The following is a 23,511-nucleotide window of genomic DNA, read 5'->3' on the forward strand; positions in this document are numbered from 1 at the left end:
GTTTGAGACTTATTTTTTATCATGGTTACTCTAAAGGATTGAAATGTTCTTCAATTACCTCTGACTATAATTTTTTGACATCTTCAGCCTGAAACAGTATCTAGCAGCTTTCCACTGTGCCTGTGTGGGAAACTTCCTGAGGGCACATTTTGGGTGAATTATAAACTTCTCTTGCTCTGTGTCTCAAATAGGTGTCCCAATTTTTTTTTTTTACCTTTCACAGTTGTTGAAGACAATAAAGATTTTAAACTTCACCTTCTTGACCTGAATCTGAAAATAATGGCTTTCTCCTCCCAGTTCCAATTCCAGCACTTAGATGGAGTGACAGAAGAAGGAGCTCTGAGTTAGGTAATCATGGCCCATTCATGGGGAGGCTTTGTCTTGCTTGAGACTGGAATGATGGCCGGCTTAGTAACTCTTGGTGGATGGAAATGAATCTGGGAGGGACAAGGATCCATCGGTGTTGAGCACCTCACCCGTGCATGGTCCTGGGTGCCAGAGTGGGGAGAGAGACCTTGGGGTGTTCACCCATGTTCCTGTGTGTGGTCCTGGGTGCCAGAGTGGGGAGAGAGACCTTGGGGTGTTCACCCATGTTCCTGTGTGTGGTCCTGGGTGCCAGAGTGGGGGGAGAGACCTCGGGGTGTTCACCCGTGTTCCTGCCCTGGGCTTCCCAGGTGGTAGGTCACCTTCCCAGTGGCGTGAATCCATCCTTACTCAGTATTGCCAGAAAAGGGCATTTTGGGGCAGAAGGAGAGAAAATAGCAGTTACTTGAGCACCCTTGTCCCGCCCTAAGCCTTTTACTCCTAGAGGGTTTCCTTGGTTGTGCTCAACACAGGGATGGGCCAGGCGCCCTGGCTACACCCCAGCAGCAGCAGAGTGCATGCCCCAGTCTCTGGCTGCTGGAGAGGCTGCTGAAAAGGAAAGTTGTCGTCTAGTTACTCAGTCATGTCTGACTCTTTGCAACCCCATGGAATGCAGCACGCCAGGCTTCCCTGTCCATGAGATTTCCCATGGTGGAGTGGATTGCTGTTTCCTTCTCCAGGGGATACTCCCAACCCAGGGTCTCCCACATTACAGGAAGATTGTCTACCCTTGAGCCACCTGGAAAACCCCTGGAAAGGGAAGGATAGCCCCCAAACCAGGCACAAGATTCACCCACTCCCAGCTCATCCTTCTGAAGACTACCGGATCCCAGGACCCTGATGCAAGGCCGAAGGGTTGCAAGAAACTGGTGAGACAGAGGCCCTGTCACAAATGAAACCACCCATGGTGTATGACCTGGCTACCTGGCTGGGTTTGCATGAGGCCAGGACACCCGGTCAGTCCAGGGAAGGCTGTCACCTGTGTCCTGAGTCACCTGGTGGCTGGTGCAAGGCCTTTGCCTCCTCCTCATCACCGTTACTGGCTCCCACACAAACTGATGGTCTACAACTTTACTGGGTTTTCCTTCCTGAGAGGATCTTCTCACATTCACCCTGTCTCTCTCAATTTAGAGAGACAGTGAGAGCCACAAAATGCAAGTTATTCCCTGAAAGGCAGAGCCTGGGTGGGCCTCCAACCACCACATCAACAGACCACATCTACCAGCCAAAGTGTGGCGCCCTGGCCATCCTCCCTTTCTGATGTATAACTGCTTCCTGATTTTCTCTTTTCCAAATGGAAAGGAATTTTATTTGGTCATTTAGAGTTTTACAATAATACAAAATTAACATTAGGAATTGTGACGAAGGAAAAAAATAGCAGATCAACCAAAAGCACAGCATTTATGTTCTTATTATTTTTATTACTAATAGTTTGATTATCATTATTAGATTTTCTTTAAAATTATTTATTTTCAGATTATCATTATTTTATTATGATAATTATTTTCGATTGGTGTAAAACTGGCTTAACATTGGTGTAAAATTTGCTTAACCGTTTTCAAGGGAGCGACTCAGTGGCATTTGGTTAATTCCCAATATTGAGTGACCATCACCTCTATCGAATTCCAAACCATTTTTCTCAGCCCCAAAGGAGCCCCCAGTGGGGGCAGAATGGGCAGTCCCTCCCCATTCCTTCTTCTCCTTGGCCTCTGGTAACTATTAATCTGCTTCCGGTCTCTATGGATTTACCTGTTTTCAACATTTCATGTGAATGGAATCGCACCATATGTGATCTCTGTGCCTGACTTTTTTTCAATGATTATTTTAAAGCACTGTTTTCTACAGTAAGAAGTAGCTAAATGGAAAACATTAAGCTTAGTAGGATTATTAAGTATTCACTCCTGAATAGACTTTCATGTTCAAGGGTGCAGTGGTGTTTCATTTAATCTTTTTTTTTTTTAACCATGCTATACTTTACATGCTCAGGACTAATTTGTCTTATAACCTGAAGTTTGAACCTTTTGATCACCTTCACCCATCCCCCACTCCCTGCCTCTGGCAACCACCAATCTCTTCTCTGTATCTATGAGCTTGAGATCATTCAGTATTTATCTTCATCTGGCTTATTTCCATTAACACAATCCCCTCAAGGCCCACTGCTGCTGCTAAGTCGCTTCAGTCGTGTCCGACTCTATGCGACCCCATAGACGGCAGCCCACCAGGCTTCCCCATCCCTGGGATTCTCCAGGCAAGAATATGGGAGTGGGTTGCCATTTCCTTCTCCAATGCATGAAAGTGAAAAGTGAAAGTGCAGTCGCTCAGTCGTGTCCGACTCTTATCGGACCCCACGGACTGCAGCCCACCAGGCTCCTCCGTCCATGGGATTCTCCAGGCAAGAGTGCTGGAGTGGGGTGCCACTGCCTTCTCCACTAAGGTCCAATAAATAAACAAGTGTCTCATTTATCCTTGGCGCACCCCTCTGCCTGGGCAAGCTAGTACCACCGTCTTTTGTGCTTTATTACTACTGTTATTGGGCTTCCCTGGTAGCTCAGTCAGTAAAGAATCTGCCACACAGTGCAGGAGACCCGAGTTCAGTCCCTGGGTCAGGAAGATCCCCTGGAGAAAGAAAGATGGCAGCCCACTCCCGTATTCTTGCCTAGAAAATCCCAAGGACAGGGGGTATCCAGGGGGTCACAACTTAGCAACTAAACCACCACTATTGTTATTACTATTAATAAAGCACAAAGGGCATTATTAATTAATAAAACACATTAATTAATAAAGCACAAAAGCCCCCAGTGGTACTAGGGGCTTCCCTGGTAGCTCAGCTGGTAAAGAATCTGCCTGCAATGCAGGAGACCCCGGTTTGATTCCTGGATTGGGAAGATCCCCTGGAGGAGGGCATGGCAACCCACTCCAGTATTCTTGTCTGGAGAATCCCATGGACAGAGGAGTCTAGCAGGAGGCAGTCCATGGGGCTGCAAAGAGTCGGACACGACCGAGCAACTAAGCACAGCACAGCATTACTATTAATACACTTTATTTTCAGAACAGTCTTAGATTCACAGGAAAATTAAGCAGATAGTACAGAGAGGTAAAATAGAGAGTGTATAGGAATGTACTACCCTCTGCCCTTTATACGATTTCCCTTATCATTAACATCCTATGTTAGTACAGTAATGAACCATTGTCACAATTAATGAGCCAGTGTCAATGCATCAAAGTTCGTAGTTTATTCAGATTTCCTTAGTTTTTACGTAACGTCCTTCTTCTGTTCTAGGATCCCATCCAGGATGCCCCATGACAGAGTAATGTCATGTCCTCTTAGACTCATGGCTGGCACAGTCACCAGCCACGTGATTTTGAGGACCTTGACAGTTTGAAGGGGCACTGGTCAGGTTTATTATGGGATCTCCGGTTACCAGGATTTGTCTAATGTTTTTCCCAAGACAAAACTGGCGTTGTTATGGGTTTTTGAAAGGAAGCTCACAGATGTAAAGTACCGTTTTCATCATATTTATAGTAAGGGTACAGATCAACATAATGTATGACTGTTGATCTTGACCTTGGTCACCTCACTCAGGCAGTGTTTGTCAGCTTTCTCCACTGCAAAGTTACTCTCATGGTCCATCCCTTTCTGACTTTTAAATTAAAAAAAAAATCTTGTTCTCAGGACTAGATTGCACTGTTTATGTAACCAAGTGGATGCTTTGTGTACATGCAGCCTTGAAGGTTGGAGTGGCCTCGCTGTCTGTTTAGCATTGCGGCCGTCAAAACAGAGGCAAACCTATTCAGGGGCTGTGTGTGCCCCAGACCTGCAGCCCCAGTGATGAACACGGGGCACAACCCCCACACACAGGAGAACCAAAGTTTCTGCTGGGATGCTGGACACTTCCCGAGAACAGTCAGCAGTTCTTCTCTGCTTGAATTCTTCTTTAAAGCTCTTCCCAGTTTTACAGTCATGATGTCATAGCTAGTGTGAGCAGGCACAGGAATGCAGGAGCAGAATCATATTTCATGTAGTCATTCAACAAACATCCCTAAAATGGGCCCAGCATTCAGCAAGCACGCGTCATTAGGGTCATTAAGCTCCCTGTGACAAACAGGTTTTTGTTCTGCTTCAGTGTCACAAACTCCCCTTCACAAAGTAAGGAAATCTATTTAATACATGGTAGATAATAGAAGCCCCAAAGGTATGGTTGCAAAACCTATCAAATAGTCATGCTATTGCTTTCATGAAAATTCAAGTAAATGAGAGATGAACTCTGGGCTCTTGACACCCGGAATAAACTTTTTTTTTTTTTTGGTTGCCTCGGGTCTTGTGGCACGTGGGATCTTCCCTTGCAGCACTCAGACCCTCTAGTTGTGGCGCTCAGTCTTAGTTGCTCCATGGCCTGTGGGATCTGAGTTCCCCAGGGATCAAACCTTCATCCCCTGCAGTGCAAGGCGGATTCTTAACCACCAGACCACCAGAGAAGTCCCTAGGAATAAACTGTTGCCTGAATGTTTTCAATTGGAGATAAAGTGCAACAGGAAAGATTGGGATGGTGGAGAGAGAACGTCCAAGGTCCTTTTCATTATACTCTGCTGATACTTTCTGAGTTCTTCAGTGAAAAACTTGAATGTCCTGCTTGCCATTAATAAAACCTTTGGAAAAGACAGGAAGAAAATAAGCACCCCTCTTTATCAAATAAGACTGGGAGGGAACTGAATAAAGTTATCTGGGTAACTGGAGATTTTACATAATTATGTGGAACGTAACTTTCTGGCTGGGAGCTTAAAATTCAGGACAGCACGTGGCTGCACTGACCCACCCTCTGGCTACGGCCCCAGAGCACGGGAAGAAGGGAGAGGAGGAGGGCAGAGCTCGTGGAGGAAGAGGGTGGGCTCAGCTGGGCTGGGTAGTTTGAGTCTCAGGGGGAGGTCGTTCTGGGGCTCAGGTGACAGATGATGAGCAGCAGACAAAAGCCTTTGCCCAGTAAACACACTTAGAAAGGTGGACAAGCAGAAGACCAGCTGATGGTTCATCATCACCGTCACCCTGGTCATCACAGTATGGTCAACTTGCACGGGGCATTCTGCCCTCCGAGGGCTGTTCTATCCATTTTCTCAAGAGATATTTAAGAATGGAGATTTCAGATTGGTCAGTGCCTTTGACCGAGTGACAAAGCTGTTACAGACTGAATGTTTGTGTCTTCCCCAGTTTATATATTAAAGCCCCAATACCCTAGTGTGGCTGGATTGGAGGTCCCGGAAGGAATTAAGGTCAAAGGAGGTCATAAGAGTGAGGCTTTGATCAAATAGGATTACTGTTCTTATAATAAGAGACATCAGAGAGCTTGCTTTCTCTCTCTGTCCCTGTACAGACACGCCGAGAAAAGGCCACTTGAGGTCACAGTAGGAAGGTGTCCATATCTGCAAGCCAGGAAGAGAGACCCCACCAGAAACAGAACATGGCTTTGGACTTCTGGCCTCTAGAACTGTGAGCAAACAAATGTCTGTAGTTTAAGCCACCCGGCCTGGTATTTTGTGAATGTTGACCCGAGCAGACCAAGACATCTGGAGACACATGGAGCCTTTCAGCTGGAGCTTCAGGACTATGCTGTACTTGCCACTGAAGGTGAGGAAATAGGCTTATAGGCTTCTTATATTGGGGTACTTTGCAGTCACTGCCCAAGACGTGTTTCAGTCTCTCAGGAAAGAGTGAAAGGACCTCTGAGTTTGGTTCAGGTACTGTGTCTGGTCCACCCGGCAGGGGGCTGGCTTGTCTGACTTTGTCAGGTTTCATCACTGCAACTCCACTTTGGTCACCTGCCCCCAATATCTTCATTTTAATGACCTGGTTTATGAATAACTTGGATTCCCTTAGACTGAAATTACCAGCTGACTTAGGGTGGGTCTCTCCCGACTCCCATAGGGCGATCCAGTGAGGGAGCGGGCTGCAGGCACAGCTGTACTGGGAACCAAGGTCAGGTATTGGTAAGGAAGCCTGAAAGCCACTGTTATCATCTAGTGACCCGGTCACACCATTGTTCTCATCAGCTGATCACATCAACTCTGCTGAAAGCAAAGTGCCCCTAAAGCTGGAACTTGGGGCCAGAGAAAATTATGGCAGGATAGTTGGAAAGCTCTTGGGTTTGTGGCCGAGTTGGGGAATTCCTGAAGAGGAAATCCTGGGAGAAACTGAGTTGCATCAGGGTCCCTAAGACCCGGCTTTGATAGAGGGGGAATCAGGAAAGGGCGGTCTGATCCCATTTCTAGGGGAGTCGCCTTTGGGACTGTCAGCCACTCCATGACTCCTACCAGCTTTGATCTCCAGGGCAGGCCAAACGGACCCCTTCGATTTCCCTGAAATGGTAGGATTTATTTATGTCTGTATTGTATCTGCAGACGTGTATGATGTGGGTTTCCTCCACTGTGTTTCTTCAGCTGCACTTTCATAATTTATTCTGCCAGGCTCAGCCTGTCCTTGACATACCAAGCCATTAACTTGAAATCAGAAAAGGTCTGAGAGGCCTCTACATTCTTTCCTGTGATTATCAGGCCCTACGCTAGCTGGATATAAAGTCACCGGGCTGGAAGGGGAAAAAGAATTGGCCTAAACGGTCATGGAAAAGTCTAAACAGAAGATTTTCTTTCTCTCTCCACTGGCAATGATTTATTTTCATGGTTTTATGAGACTTTAATGAGGAAACCTTATCTCTACGCCTGGTAATTATCAACCAAGTTCCCATTTCCTGTCAGAAAATCCACCATAAGTAAAAACAAAAAAAGGTGGAATCAAGAGACTCTTTGACCTCCGCGAGCTGTATGTCTGGGGAATCACTCACTGCCACGCAGAGAAGGTGACGGCAAAGCACGTGTGTGACGCCCCTTGTACACTGACCGCTGCCGCAACTGGACTGATCAGTGCAAATCAATTTAGTGTAACTTGGTGCAAGCAGACAAAGATGCCCTGGTCCTGCCGAATGCTGTCTCAAGACACAGCTGATTATGACAAAGGGAAGTGCCATTCCCCTCTTCAGTGCTTAGTCACTAGGTCGTGTCTGACTCTGTGCAACCCCATGGAGTGTAGCCCACCAGGCTCCTCTGTCCATGGGATTCTCCAGCCAAGAATACTGGAGTGGATTGCCAGGCCCTCCTCCAGGCGATCTTCCCAACCCAGCGATCGAGCCCAGGTTTCCCGCATTGCAGGCAGATTCTTTTATTGTCTGAGAGCCACCAGGGAAGCCCATGAATACTGGAGTGGGTAGCCTATCCCTTCTCCAGGGGAACTTCCCAACCCAGGAATCAAACTGGGTTCTCCTGCATTGCAGGTGGATTCTTTACCAGCTGAGCTACCAGGGAAGCCCCATTTCCCTCTTTATGATTTAACCTAATTTCTAGTCTGGTTCAGTTCCTTCTGCTGGGTAAATGAGTTCACACCTGAAGCAAAGGCCTAACAAGATGCTATGAATTTTGCCTTTTGAAAAGTTGAGTTTGGGGGTTTTGTTTGTTTGTTTGTTTTGAGGGGTTTCTCTGGCCACCAGTCACAGCTCTTGCCTGTATCTAAAGAAGCTACAAGGTCGGTCACCTGGTGAAATCGCCATGATTCAAGCCATCAGGACGGATTCTCCCCAGCATCTTGGGATTGAAGCAGAGAGCTTGTCAAGCCTCCAGACCTCTAGGATGGAAGAGGAGCTCAAACGAGCTCACCAGAAAGGAGGAGGCCAGTGAGAGTGTTAGAATCTTTTTAGAATTTTAAGGCGCCATAGCACCCAGAGCAGCCAGGAAGTCAGAACACATCAAATCTTTATTTTCAGTTCCAGTTTTGTTAACAAGGTGAGAATCTCTTTTTCGTGCACTTTTCTCTAGGTGTAAAATTTGTCATGCTCCCAAATAACCTACGAATTTCTCCCTGCCTGTTCTGTCATTTAAAAAGAATTATGTTCGTGCCTTTATCATATCTTCACTGGCATCCAGGCCAGTGATGAGAGAACCATAAAAAGAATGTCATGACTTACTTTAAATTAAAGAAATACTCTTCAAAAAGGTATTTTCAAGTCACTGCAGATAGGACCGGATAGCCTTGTTTCAGGTACAACAAACTGAACTCCGGGAGAAAGTGAGATGGCCTTCATTTGCTCTTGCCCTCACTAGAGCTGGATACCACTTCCCTCACCCCATCGCTTCACCCCTCCTGTTCTTTCCTTCCCCACGAAGGTAGGTAGGAACAGGACCCTAGACAATAGAGTTACTCTGTAGCACAGGAGTGGTCAACAGGTTTAGACATCACTGCAATTTTCATTGTCTTTTCAGTGATTAATTCATTTATATCCTTGACTGTATATATTGCAGGGGTATTCATGCCTGGCAGCCTTTTTTGGACTAATCAATGAGCTGGGTCAGGCTTTTTTCTTCTTCTTTTCTCTCTTGAGGAGCCATTACAATTTAATCACCTTGCTAAGATCACAATGAAGAAGAGGCTCTTGACACACCAGTATTATCCAGAAGAAGCATATGGCAAGAACAAGGACTTCTATAAATTTAGACCCAGACAGTATATGGATCTAGAACAATACTATCCAAGAAAAATATAATGTAAGTCACAGAAGAAATTTAAAATTTCTGGTAACGTCATTAACAACAGAAAAAGGAATCAAATGCAATTCATTTTAACATATTTTAGTTCACAATGCATTTCTAAAACATTACTATTTCCACATATATCAATGAAACAATGCTAATTAAATCTTTGTGGGTTTTTTTGCATTAAATCTGTGAAATCTGGTGTCTTTCATACTTATATTAAATCTCAATTTGGACTTAAATTCAATCTCACATTTTTTCAGTAGCCACATAGAGCCAGTGGCTACCCAGTCACACAGCCTGAATGCACAATATTTATCTGCTCCAAATAACTATACAACCTCAGTCATTTATTTGCTGCTCTGGGTACATGAATGACTGTACTTAGTAATGGTGTGGAGTCTCCCCCAGAAAATTCTGCCTCCCCTGTCCTCTCCACTATCCATTCTGAAGCAGAATTTAGGGACTTCCCTGGTAGTCTTGTAGCTAAAACCCAGTTCAATCCCTGGTCAAGGAACTAGCGCCCACAACTAAGATCCTGCCTGCTGCAACTAAGACCCAATATAGCCAAATAAATATTTTTTAGAAATAATTTAAAACAAGGCTTAGAATTCAGTTGCTGCTAAGTCACATCAGTCGTGTCCGACTCTGTGTGACCCCATAGACGGAAGCCCACCAGGCTCCTCTGTCCCTGGGATTCTCCAGGCAAGAACACTGGAGTGGGTTGCCATTTCCTTCTCCAATGCATGAGAGTGAAAAGTGAAAGTGAAGTCGCTCAGTCGTGTCCGACTCTTAGCGACCCCATGGACTGTAGCCTACCAGGCTCCTCTGCCCATGGGATTTTTCCAGGCAAGAGTACTGGAGTGGGGTGCCACTGTCTTCTCCGAGAATTCAGTTAGGCCCAGTCTATCCCTGCATTCAGAGAATCATGCCTTAGTTCACCAGCTGGCTGTAAAATTTAGATCCCTGATTCTCAAAGGTTGGGATGCAGAAGAATCAGCTTACGTAAATTCACATTCCTGGGCAGAACTCCAAACCAACCATGAACTCCAAACCAAACTGGAAACCATGATGGTTTCTAGAGGTAAGGCCACCAAGTGATTTTAATTCTCCCTTAAGTTTGAGAACCACCGACCTTCAAACAACGTAGGATGGCGTTTCTCTAGGGACTTCCGGGTCGCTACTCGTTCAGGGATTCGTTCAACTTCCCGCGACAACTTTCATCTCACATGTCGTCCCGGGCGCGCAGAGCCTGCTGGGAAGGCTGTGGGTTAATTTCCGCCCTACACGTCATCGTCGCCTTGCTCTCAGCCAGTTGCATCCAGAGACCTATATAACACCCACGCCAACCGAATAACAGCCTTGGGGTGTGTTTTTAAGGCTCCAACTCTCCTTTTGAACTTTCTTCCCTCTATTTTTGTATGTGCCAACAGAGCCGGCCGTGGGCACCACCTGATGCTTACTCAACCACAGTCCCAGGGGCTTTCAGGGTATTTAGAAAAATCTTCTCATTAATCTTCAGGGCACCCCTGTAAAGTAAATGACAAGTGAAATTGTCATTTGGCAGGAAGGAAACCGAGGCATCGGGTAGTTGATGTGTGAAGAAAATTGGGGTCTTCCCCTCCTCCCACCACCCACTCCCCATTTCCCAGCAGCAGAGGTAGGTGGGACTCAGAAGGTGTAAGAGGAAGGGAGCCGATGACTGGAACACCTCCGCTTCCTCCACGTGCCAGGACTTGAGCATCCAGGGCTCTGAACCGCCTTCTGCTGTCTCTTTCAAGCCATAGGAAAATGACAATGCAGGCTTGTGTTAGCATCTTGTTGAAAAGTCGAATTAAGCATGGTGAAGACAGGACTCATTTATCTTTTTTTCCTTTATTCCCATCTGCTGCACTTCCTAGTGTTCATGGCTAAAGAGGGGGCCTGCTGAAATGTTGAAAAAGAAACCCCTGCCCCCTGGATTCCATGTCACACATTAGTCATTTGTCAAATCCTGCTAGTTTCTACAAAAGATTTCCTGCCTCTGGCTTTTACAACTTATCACTACTGTGAGAAGCTCTGTCCAAATTTAGGTGATCTTCTGACCAGAGTGTCCTAAGCTTTTCCATTCCTTCCTTCCTTCCTTCTTTCCCTCCTTCCTTCCTTCAATAATTCATTCATTTCACCAGGCAATTATCAACTGTTGTATGGGCAGACTTTGCTGGTGCTCCAGATGTAGTCTGGTGACTTCATCAGAAGATACAATCCCAGCATCATGCTTAGCTTACAGCCTCATTGGAGAACATTTGACAACAGATTATTACAAGGCAATGTAATTTTCTCTGCAATAAATGAAACAAGAAAAGCCTTACAGAGAAGGCTCTGAAGGATAAATGAAAGTTGGCTAGACAGAGAGTGGGAAGGAGCATCCTGGACATGGAACCAAGGTAAGAGAGTTGACAATGGTTCGTCCGGGGGCTCAGCTGAGAAATTTGACATGAAATATCCAAGATGTAGAGGGACATTAAACCATAGAAATGGATGGGAGGCAGAATTTGGAGTTTAATTGCATAGGAATGAGAGACAAGGGTGGTTAGCTGATGCCTTCTTCATTGTGTTACTCCTATTTCCTGTGAAATTCTCTCCTTGCATTGGCCATAGCAACCAGAACATTTAATTCTACAGAAATAAGAATTTGACTCCTCTGAAAAATGGAAGAAATGACACAGGGAACTATATTCAATATCTTATAATAAACCATAATGGAAAAGATTATGAATCTAACCAGAAACTAATACAACATTGTAAATCAACTATACTTCAATAAAAAATAAAAAAAAAATTTTTAATTGGAATAAATGAAATGACTACCTTGTAAATTCTGTGAGGACAGGAAAGATAGTTTTTCCTCTATGTGTCCCCAAAAGGTAGCCCAGTACCTGGTGTGAAGGAGGAGCTCAAGAAATCTTTGATGAGCTAGATTGACTACTCTGAAAGCAGTTTGAAAGGTGTATTAATTTCCTGTGGTTGCTCAAACAGATAACTAGAAACTGGGTGGCTTAAAAGAACAGAAATGTATCCTTTCATGGATCTGGAAGTGAGAAGTCTGGAATTGAGAAGCCGGGCTCCCTCTAAAGGCTCTAGGAGAGGACTGTTAACTTGCTTCTTCCAGCTACTGGTATTGTGACGCGTGGGGTTGCATGTGGCTGGTGTAAAGAGTGTCAGCCAGCAGGGCCTGATCTGGTCCAGAGTGTAAGGAAATGTTTGGCCTGAGTTCTCAGGGAAGGGGCACTAAGTAGGTGAGGATGGGGTACTTGTCAAGGAGGAGAAAGTGACAGGATGGAAATGCCCTAAGGCAAGAAGAGCTTACGGAGTGACAGGGAGAGCGACCCATCAGGTGAAAGGACATACAAGGTGCCCGCCCCAGGAAGCCTGCTGCAGGAGTAAGATTAAGGAGGTAGTGGCGTGGCGAGGGCAGTCAGTGATGGGTTCTGGCAGGGGAGTGGCCTGGTCAGCATTTGAGCAGCACCCTGGAGTGGAAGAGAGGAGAACGAGCCAGAGCCAGCCTTTGGCATCTCAAGAACACTTGTCAGGAAGCTGACGCACAGTGATATGTAGAGGTCCTGGCTGGGCTGCTGGCGAGAAGGGGCACGTGGGCTGTTACTGGTTTCTGGGGTGATGCCATAAGGATGCTCCAGGAGGGCTTCCCTGGTGGTCCAGTGTTAAGACTTTACCTTCCCGTGCAGGGAGTGTGGGTTCGATCCCTGGTTGGGGAGCTAAGATCTCACATGCCTCATGGCCAAAAATACAAAGCAGAAGCAACACTGTAACAAATCAATAATGACTTTAAAAATGGTCCGCATTCAAAAACAAAAAAAAAATGCTCTGAGAGAGACCGAGTGTATTTGAGTAGTAACGTTGGCTAGAGCCTGGACTCATACGGCCACAGAGTTCCTGGCTATTCCATTTTCTTGAAATATCCCCAGGAGGCAAATCTGTAGGGATAGAGTGTAGTTTAGAGGTTGCCTGGGGGTGGGTAGTGGGAAAGGCAGGGTGAGTGCTAACATGCTCATGGATATGGAGTTTCTTTTCAGGGTGATAAAATGTTCTAGAGTTGACTGTGGAATAGTTGCACAGCTCTGTGACCATACTAATGCCATTAAATTGATACTTTAAAAGGAAGGGTTATAAGACATGTGAACTGAATCTTGATAAAACTGTCATACTTTAAAAAAAGTAAATATGCTTAGTATATTCAAAATCTAATCTTCCTTCCTTCCTTCCACAAATCTGTCAAGTTTATAAGCTTGGGATGGAATATGCTTAGTCCATGAAATGAAGTATAATTATATTGTCACTTGGGTGATAAGAAAAGATAGCAATCCAAAAAGGAAAGGTTTGTTTGAAAAAGCACAGACAAAGAGAAAGAATATGTGCTGTGTAAGCAAGTCTCCTCAGTTTTATTTATTCTTTTTTTCATTCAACACATTTATGGGACATTTACGAAACATGTGAGGCACGACACCAGGTGCAATTTTATGATTTCAAAGCAACACATAAGCATATCTTCCATCACACAGCCCTGAGACCGAGCTTCCTGTGGTTTATAACTAGGCTGTCGAGCCTACCATCTTTCTTCCTCCTCACAAGTAGCTTACAAGAGCTGATGTTGGTCTATCACCAATCACTTACAAAGATTAAACACGTAATCACATTTGGAAATCTCTTGAGATTTACAGACATGTAAAACACTTTCATAGAAAATTCGTAAAAGAGCTGCGTGTCTTGAACAACGAGTTTGTCTGATAGCACCGTTGAGGATCTTAAACTCACGGGGATTGGGTATGGAAAAGCCATTTCACCACCAGGACTTACAGATCTGCTTTGGTTTTAGGAGGGCAGGAAGCTGACCCAGCTGGGATCAGGCCATCAGCTGATCAGCCCGATGCCAGGCTGATGGCCCCTGAAGAGACTGGCAGATCATGAAGTTGCTGTGGGAGCCTCGGGTCTACCAAAGTCAAATCAGAACCCACCACTCCTTAGGGCAAACCCGGACCTTAGATCCACGTGACTTAAAAGTGTTGTTGAAGGCCCCGTGCCAGGTCTTCAGAACCTGCATCTCCAGAAGAGGGCCAGGGATGCTGGCCATCCCAGAAGGTTTGCAAACTGCTGTCTATGACAATTCAGATGTGCTGTGGCTTTTGAAGAGCCCTTTAAAAGTAAAGAGAGTTGGGACTTTGTAAATCAGGCCTCTTGGAGGTGAGAAAGAATTCCCTGGGCCTGCTCTAATTTATGCTGAAGTCTTCAGAACGTAGTTGAGTTGGGTTCGGGTGATTCTGCATACAGGCAGGCAGTAGCCATTCATCTTATCTTCAACTTAAACATCACGCCTTTCACCTGTCTTTGGTATTTTCAGGTCAGTCCAATGAACTTCCTCCCGGAATTAGCGATGAAGTTGTAAAATAGGAGGAAAATTGTGTGTATAGTCCTAGCAAATGTTACTCTGATGGAACAAAATGCGTTTAGAAAAAGTAGAATTTTCCTTGGGAAAAGAACATAAGTTAGAACAAAAATCAAAAGAAAAAATTCTAGCTAAACAGTTAAGCCACTAAAACATATGTATTGCTTTAGGTTTAAGGGTTTTCCTCCATTCAGTGTCTGAATTTTCTTTATTAATCACCAATACTTATGATTCCAAAGTGTCTTATTCTCATTTTTGTTGTTGTTCAGTTGCTCAGTCGTGTCCGACTCTTCTCGACCCCATGGGCTGCAGCACGCCAGGCTCCCCAGCCCTTCACCGTCTCCCAGCATTTGCTCAAACTCATGTCCGTTGAGTTGGCGATGCCATCCAACCATCTCATTGTCTGTCATCCCCTTCTCCTTCCTTCAATCTTTCCCAGCATCGGGGTGTTTTCTAAAGAGTCAGCTCTTTGTATCAGGTGGGCGAAGTACTGGAGCTTCAAAACCACTTACAGAGTAACTACACCTTGTCAGGCAAATGTCTGAGATATTACTATGTAACTTGAAGATTTTAAAAATGAGTGAGGGGAAAAATTGGTAGAACAGAGTGGGAAGGACAAACTCAAGACCGTATATCTGTTCGTACCCCTCTAGACTTGGATAATCCACTTTTAGTTGAATCACTGGGTTTCTTTTAGGGCTCCTTCCTTCACATGGGAGCACAATGAGCTCCACCGCATTAATTAGAACACAGTCCTTTACAGAGAAAGACAACTTCAAACAATAGATGCTCTTTCAGTAACCACCACAGTGTTCCCAAAGCACTAATTGGCTTTCAGACAGATAACAAAGGCTGATTTGCCTTTCCTATTGACTTGAAGGTTTGCTAGCACTTTAAAAACACATTACATAAAACCTTAGAAATCTTTTGTGAAGATAAATGTGGTATTTTTAAGCAGTGATCCTTCGCTCTCATGATTCAAGGTCTGGAGATGGCTCCCAGACTTCTTGAATCAGGGTGAGCGTAGATTTTCATTTTTTCAAGGTAAACAACACATAAGCAGAGTGTTTATTGTCTGAGGCTTTATTGTCCTGGTGAGACCTGATGTGTTGTCTTTTCTTGATGAAAAGTCTCATCTGCAGGTGGGCTTCATTTAGTGCAAACTCATTTTTAATGCAGTGATACATGTCTGTGACTCTGATCATATAGAAGTATAGGTATCCCTTGTCTTGCAACAAGATCTCCTATAGCAGACTTAGAAGACTAAAAACATTTCAACTCAGGCTCAGTGCCTCTTCTTTGGGGTTTCTTAAAAACCAAGGTCTCTGAGGTGTCACTTTGCCCAAACTGTTACCTAATCACATGGCCAAGTGGTTAGTGACTGGGATTCAGTTGCATCATGCTGAGTCTGTTCCCTGCGCTGCACCATTTTTCTTGGAATTCTGGGTCACTCAAGGGTCCACTTTGCTGTGGTTGTTGAAGAAGCCTTGCTTTCAGGGACACAGGAGCATCAAACTTATGTTCAATACGTCACCATTTCAAGCAATGGAGTGAGATTTCTGCAAGTATGTCCACACTCCTCAGCCGGACATCCCTTTCCCCACCTGTGATGATAGATGATATGTCCGGTGTTGCTGGAGTTTATGGTAGCACTAGTGGTAAAGAACCCACCTGCTAACGCAGAAGATGTAAGAGACCCAGGTTTGATCCCTGGGTTGGGAAGATTCCTTAGAGTAGGAAATGGCAACCCACTCCAGTATTCTTGCCTGGAGAATCCCATGGACAGAGGAGTCTGCAGGCTACAGTCCATGGGGTTGCACAGAGTCAGACATGACTGAAGTGGTTGAGCACGCGCTCACATTCTATATGGGATCCTCTGAGTCAGCCTTCCCACAGGCAGATGGGCAGACGGGCAATCCAGTTCCTGTCCTGTGTGTTCACACCGCGAACATGCTAGGAGAAGGCTTGTCGAAGCCCGTATCTATGGTAAACTCTTTTGCTCCTCCACCCAGGGAGAAAATTTTGTGTACTCAGACTTTGGGAAGGAACCCATATCTTTCACTTTGTTCTCTGAATTCTGCAATTCTTAGTGAGTTTGACTGATGGGTGAGCCAAGCTAAGATACTCCCTTTCTGGGACTTTGTATAAGGTGAAGAAACGTCACGAGCTGGGTCAGAAATAGACAGCAGCTACTGCTTTCAAATGGGCCTCCGTTTTCCCCCTGATGGAAGGAGCTGTACAGGATGGCTCCCAGGTGTAGACAGACCCTAGACAAGAGCCTGCTTTGTGCAAAACAGAGGGACCAGGACTCCATAGAATACCCACCTGGGGTCTGGTCACTACAGCGGGAGGCCCTGTTCAGACAAGCCATCTGAGTACATCAGAAAAAAAAAAAGAAGAAGAAAATAACCTATAGTTGAACAAATGAAAAGCTAAAATTTTCCTTACCTCTAGAAAATATAAACAAAAAAAAATCTAAAGAAATAGGGACTTTTGTGTATGGAATCATCCAAGAATAGATTAACAGTTGTATGTCTTCGCATGAATCGAGGTGGTTAATTCACCCACTGTGCGGAGTGCTGGGGACACGCCGCAAGCAGCTAGGCCAGCATCGCCAGCAGTACCAGCAGGACGGTGACCAGTGCACAGGCGCAGGGCGGGGCACCCGGAGCCGAGCTGGCTGGGTCCTTCAGCATGCACATCACCCGGGACCAGGACCCGTTGTTGGGCAGGGGGGTGACGCCTGTCACCTTGCACATGAGGTTGTAGATATCCACGACTCGGATGGGAGCGGCTCTGAAGTCGGATTTGAAATCTGAAAGGGAAAGGCAAGGAAGCAAGTCGTCAAGGCCACTCCTGGGCTGGGCAGGGCAGAGAGGGGTGAGTCACGTGGCGGAGGGATTACGCTTCGAATTTCAGCAGCTCTAGGACTGGTAGATCCCCCTTGACCACAGAGCCTGGCCAAGGGATTGTGAACCTGGAAGGCGATCTGGAAGGTTCTAGGTTGTGAAAGGAAGTCGCTTTCTATGGTTTACGGAGATGTGAGTATATGCTAAGTCGCTTTAGTGTATCCGACTCTTTGCCATCCCATGGACTGTAGCCTACCAGACTCCTCTGTCCATGGGATTCTCCAGGCAAGAATACTGGAGTGAGTTGCCATTTCCTTCTCCAGGGGAATCTTCCCAACTCGGGTTGAACCTACATCTCTTACGTCTCCTGCATCTGCAGGTGGGATCTTTACCACTTAACACCATGTTTCTTTGAAATACAAATCAGACAACAAACTGATTTGTGCATAACTGTGCTTCCCTTTGTAACAACAGAGCTTTCCTTGAGGACCCAAAGACCAGGTGAAGCTGCTCATTTCTGCAAGCCTCATCTTGCCCAGCTCCCCAAACCCAATTCGGTTGCATAGGTCTCTACCAGGCCACCTATCTGGCAGGGACTGGTTAGCCTGGGTGCCCCCAGCTCAAGAATGTTTCCCATTTTTCTGCCACGTGGAGGTCCCAGGACTGGACAGAACTGGCAATTGTATAGTTTTTCTCCGTGTGGCTAATGCACAAGCCACAGAGATGGTCTCCTAAGTATGTCTGGAAGATCAGTTGAACATTCTTTGGGAGCTTTTCACTAGCATATAAAGTAACTTAGCTGTGGGAAAGATAAAGAAGCTGGTATTGGAGTTGGGGACCTGAGTGAAGGCTGGAAGCCATCTCATGAAGGAGAATGCTTCCACCCAGATGCTGTTCCAGATTCTACGTAGACAAAGGCCCCCGGGGGCAGGACTGGCTGTTCACAGCACAGAAAGTAAGGACGCTGAAGGGACCTTCTCTTTCTCCATAGGAGGCAGAAAAGATGCTGAATGAACATCGACTCAATGGATATGAGTTTGAGCAAACTCCAGGAGACAGTGAAGGACACGAAAGCTGGGTGAGCTGCAGTCCATGGGGTTGCAGAGTCGGACATGACTAAGTGACCGAACAACAACAAAGAGCGAATATGAGACGTTAGTGATATTCATAAGCCGCTTTGCGTTTAGGTTCCAAACCAGCGCTTCCAGAAAAATACCTAAAACTATTGAAGTTGAATTTAGGAGGGACTTTTATCCATCAATAGTGGCTTCCCTGGTGGCTCAGTTGGTAAAGAGTCTGCCTGCAGTGCAGGAGACCCGGGTTCGATCCCTGGGTCAGGAAGATCCCGTGGAGAAGAAAATGGCAACCCACGCCACTATTCTTGCCTGGAGAATCCCATGGACAGAGGAGCCTGGTGGGCTACAGTCCATGGGGTCACCAAGAGTGGGACTTGACCGAGTGACTAACTTTCACTTTTATCCATCAGTAAAGGCCCAGACATGTGCTCTTTTAGTCCCTGCATAATTTTTTTAAAAGGTAGTTTTGGGGCTGTAAGGACAAGTTTTCTATCTTAGAAAATAATCTTTATAATTGCTTTGCTAAAACGATCACATATCCTTGATTTAAAAAGCAAAGAAACACTAACCACAACAGCGACGTGACCCAGAAGTGTCCACCCCAAATTCCGCTCTTAACGTTAACCCTGAAATTACAAATACAGAAGCAACAGAGAGGACTCTGCCACAGAGTGTGTTAGATCCAGAGCAACATCTCAAGTGATGGGTTTTGCTCATTTTGAGGTATAAAAGTAGAATTCCATGTAAAGAAGTTCACGGGCTTTACAGAGCAGCCTGCAGCCACTCACCAGCTGGATAAGCTCAGGGGGTGGGCAGAGATGCTGCCCAAATCCTAGCTGCAGGCTCCTGTCTGTGCTCAATAGATGGGAGCTGTTGATATTAATAGAAGAAGTGCCCAGCAAGGGAAGGTTCACATTGAAAATATTTACCCCGTAGCTTATGTGAAATGTTCACTTACTTTTAGGGTAGGGAGGGTAAGGATCTGCATTGCCTCAGGGTAAACACTAATTTCAAACAAATCCAGAGCCGCCCTGGGAAGGAGAATGTAGAGTGCCAACCCTTCTCATCTGAAGGAAAACGTGAAATTAGCTGAGGATGGTGGTTACACCTCCCCAGAGAAGAGTCAGCCGCAGCTGAGGAATCAATGGCGAGGTGGTCCTGTGACGCAGAAGATTTCTCTCCCTGACTTGCTGTGGAGGTAAGGTCATCCTGCCCATCACGTGGTGGCTGTGTCCCGTCACGTGTGCAGGTGGAGGTCAATAGCAAACCCAAGACAGCCGTCCCCAGCCTTTCAGACATCTCCTTCTTTAACGTTTGGCAAGAAAAATTGAGGTCAAGCTCTTCTGACCAAAAAAAAAAAAAATGTTAGTGGATGGACTTAGAGATTGTCATACTGAGTGAAGTAAGTCAGGCAGAGAAGGAGAAATATCATATATGCTTAGTCACTCTGTTGTGTCCGATTCTTTGCAACCTCATGGACTGTAGCCCTCCATGCTCCTCTGTCTGTGGGATTCTCCAGGCAAGAACACTGGAGTGGGTCATGCCCTCCTCAAAGGAATCTTCCCAACCCAGGGATCAAACCTGCATCTTCTGCACTTCAGGGGAATTCTTTACCATCTGAGCCACTAGGCCACCTAGAAATAATGTATGATATCCCTTATGTGTGGAATCTAAAAAGAAACGATACAAATGAACTTCCTTACAAAACAGAAGGAAGACTTAGGGCAAGGTTAGATTGTTCCAATTAGGAACTGGGATTAACCAGAGAGAGCCTATCTTCCAGAATGATTTCCCTTTCCCTTAGCTGGACCAGACTTCCTGACTTCTAAAGCTGTATCTGGGCAGCCGTAGCGATGCTCAGCATCCTGTATGAGCGAGAATTACCTCCAATTAATCAGGAGGGCTGTATGTTTATCTCAAAGTGCAGCTAGATTGTTATTAAAGACCTCGCTCTTAAATTTTCTTCTGCGTAAACAGTCAGTGTGTAGAGCTGTTCAATCTTGCATGCGAAGTGAAGCCAGAAACGTGATGGTTTGCGGGAGGCTGTATCTGCCTGGAAACAGTTTTGCAATTAGCCCAGTGCATTTTCATCTGGGGTCGTCTTTCTGTCTATAAAAGACTTAGGCTTTTAGTTTTAAAGGAGCATATGATGGAGGCCTTGTTAATGGACAAAAAGCTCCCCACTGAATTTCAGCTGTTGCAGCTCTGGGTACTGGGTTTAAAATTTTGGTTTGAGGCTAGATTCATTTCTGTTTTAAAATCTGCCCAAGATGCTTACTCATAAACACTCCAGCTGACAACTGTTTTGCATTCATGATCTGATTCCTCTCTTTTGGGGAAGGAGGAGGTGATGCCTTTGAATGAAAGCACCCCTGTCTCATGTTCCTCTGTGTAAAGGCCATGGCCTGGGATGTCTCCACGCTGAGCTAGTGGTTGACCTCACAGCATCCTCAAGGCTCCATCCTGAACTCAGCTGGCTTCTGAGCTCCGCAGATCTAACCTGGTGCTTGGCTAACAGGTAGCTGTTATCGGTTGACGGTATCATGCGGGAGCATCCTCTGAACTCTCTGAGGCCAATGTCGTGAACCCAGCTGTGCCCTAGAAATGCTTGCGGCTACTGGTCCTGTTGCTTGCTTAAGGACGTGGGCACTCGGATGATGTGTGGGCAATGATGTGGACCCACATGTGTTCCCTAAGCTTGGCCTCCCAGAGGCACCCGTGGAGGGGGCGGAAGTTGACACCGTGTAGCTCTCAGCAGGTTTTTTTTGTGTATGGTTGAGAGAGTGACCCAAGGTGAATGGAATGAAGGAGGGCCCACAAGCATCTCTGTCTGGTATGTTGAGGAGGAGGGCAGGGCTTCCAGGTGTGACCTCTAACCTATCACCTGATAGGAAAGCATGGGCTTTTGTGGGCTGAAACATTTTGATCGAAACATTCAGAAAAAGGAACTTTGACTGTGGATACCAGGGTAAGCTAATAAGCTTAATGTTTAATAAGGAGTGTGGACAGCAGGAAGGAAGATGAGGAGCTCGTAATCTGATCAGCTGACTCTTGATGGTTGTTGACTGCTTTTCACTCTTTTTTTTTCTTTTAAGGGAGTGTACAGGTAGTAATATGATTGTTAGAGCGTTTGATAAACTTTTCCAAAATGTGAATTTTATAGTGCTGTATTAATTAAAGCAAATGACCAAATGGGCCCCCCTCCGCCCACCTCTCTTCCAGACCAGGAAGGCATCAGGTCCAAGAAGGCAAAGTCAATTCACTCTCATCCTAGACACTGCAGAAGTCATTCTGGCTCATCCTCAAAGTCAGTCACAAAACTGTTTCCTAGCCTGCTGTGAGCACATCCTAGCTTCTGGTGGGCCCTAGACTGGATGACCCACACAGGGGTGGCCGCTCTAGACAGGGAGGAAGTGTGGAAGTGTCAGACCCCATGAAGCGAGCATGTTGACTCTGGGACTTGTGGCTGTCAGCAACCTGGTGCCTGATAAGCTTTCCTGGACATCAGATGGCTGTGAAGGGATGTTTTGATGAATTAAGTAAAAAATGAATCACAAACATGTGGAATACATTTTCCTCACTGCGCTTGAGATTTAAAACTTACAGGGAGAAGTATTTGACCACATTTGCCAAACCCAAGAAGCATTTGAAAGCAAGCCAGCCAAAGACATTTTGTGGAGACCGGCTGGCTTTGCTCAGCTTTGCTCATAAAGAGGATCCGTAAAGAAATTGCTCCAGCCTTTCCGAGCACCCTCAGCCCCTGATGCCTCAGAGGAGGAATAACTAAGATCTCGCCTACCAGGTCCGAAGGCCAGGAAGATGCCCCTCATGGCTCTGAGCTCGTTGTCGTATCCGTGCCAGCCCCATTGCCAGCCTTCTGGCTTGCGGGTGACGGTGCTGTTCATCCAGAATGGAAGCGACTCTCGATTCTGAAATCAACAAGGCATTGACATCACCCTGTGACCAGGCCAGGGCGTGAGCGAGCATCGGGTTCAAACTACCACCCACCCAGCGCGGGGCTTTCCTGCCCAGGGGTCTCAGCCAGGGTTGTCCGACCTCAGCCGGATCACTTCTCACTCCAGGTAGCTCGGACCTTTGGAGGTGGCCCGTTAAATTGCCAGAGAGCCCTAGTTCTGAAGGTCTCTTCTTGCTCTGGGCTGAACTGTGCCTCGTAATCAGTTTCAGAGCCACTAAACATAGCGTGTCAGAGACAGAAGGGATGTGAAAGTGTACCTGTGGTATAATAAAAAATAGAGTTGGCCTTTGTCCCAGGTTCCCTGGCCCAGAGCACCTAAACCCTTGGAATTTCCTGAGTGCTGAGGGTGTTTTGTTATTCATGATGAGTCCTGAGTTCCCATACCTGAGTTTACGCTAATGGGATGGGATGATCTTTGGGTTGAGGGGCTAGATAGCTTCAGGATGGGGGTGCTGGTCACCAGAAGAACCAAGGGGAGAGTTAGAACTTCCAGCCCATCCTCTGATCTCTTAAGACTGAGTTCAACCATGTGGGTAATGATTTTGTTACCTGAGCCAACACAGTGAGACCCCACATAAACCCCCAGGAACAGCAGGGTCCGGGGAACATCTGGATTAATGAACACACAGTGATGGGAGGCCGGTGCCCCGACCTGGGTTCTCGGCGCCCCTCACCGCCACAGCGTGCCCTGTGCCTCTCTTCCATTTGCCTGCCCCTGTGTAGCATCCTTTATAAGAAGATTGTAATCGTGAGCGTAGCAACTTTCTGAGTTCTGCGATTCATCTCGGTGAACTATCAAAGCCGAAGGCAGGTGGTGAGAACCCTCAGATTTATGGCCAAGTCAGACACAAGTGTGGGCAGCCTGGGGACCCAGGACTTGGGACGAGCATTCAGATGTGCGGGCCGTCTTGTGGGCCGGAGTATGGGTCTGCTCTAACCTGGGGTGGTGTCAGAGTGGAGTTGAAATGGTAGGACACCCGACTGCTGTGGAAGAAATGTTGCTGGCAAACACAGAGGCTAATGGAATCACTTCATTTTTCTAGCCCAGCCTCGGAAGCCCAGAAGCAGCGAGCCTGCACCACCCCAGGGGCCCCTCCCCTGGAGGAACCACCCCTGTCCTCGTTTGTCCAGCTCCACCCCGGAAGTCCTCCTCTCCACTGAGCCAGCCTTTGAAGATGAACCCATGTTCCTCTCCTCCACGCCTGTGGACCTTCATGTCCTTTGACCATTCTTCAGTTG

The 23,511-nt window shown here is 46.3% G+C and overlaps 1 protein-coding gene and 1 long non-coding RNA gene across 4 annotated transcripts in view; one reads left to right on the forward strand and one right to left on the reverse strand.

The window, feature by feature from the left end:
* Positions 1 to 20,451, forward strand: part of LOC139180217 (uncharacterized) — a 39,130-nt gene extending 18,679 nt beyond the window's left edge. Inside the window, exons 7-9 of one of the 2 annotated variants that reach the window (XR_011564535.1) lie at positions 224 to 348; positions 5,730 to 5,983; positions 18,212 to 20,451. This is a non-coding gene — a long non-coding RNA (uncharacterized lncRNA). Of the gene's footprint in view, positions 1 to 223; positions 349 to 5,729; positions 11,796 to 18,211 lie in introns of those variants that run through there. The other variant, XR_011564534.1, reaches the window with a different exon arrangement.
* Positions 13,343 to 23,511, reverse strand: part of ENPP6 (ectonucleotide pyrophosphatase/phosphodiesterase 6) — a 103,481-nt gene continuing 93,312 nt past the window's right edge. For both annotated transcript variants that reach the window (XM_019953564.2, XM_019953561.2), the window contains 2 exons: positions 22,096 to 22,225; positions 13,343 to 17,186 (listed from right to left, as the gene is read on the reverse strand). In XM_019953564.2, the coding sequence (XP_019809123.2) occupies positions 16,972 to 17,186; positions 22,096 to 22,225 (345 nt within the window). In that variant the 3' untranslated portion in view covers positions 13,343 to 16,971. The remainder of the gene's footprint in view (positions 17,187 to 22,095; positions 22,226 to 23,511) is intronic.

This window comes from Bos indicus, chromosome 27, assembly GCF_029378745.1.
Source record: "Bos indicus isolate NIAB-ARS_2022 breed Sahiwal x Tharparkar chromosome 27, NIAB-ARS_B.indTharparkar_mat_pri_1.0, whole genome shotgun sequence".
NCBI lineage: Eukaryota > Metazoa > Chordata > Mammalia > Artiodactyla > Bovidae > Bos > Bos indicus.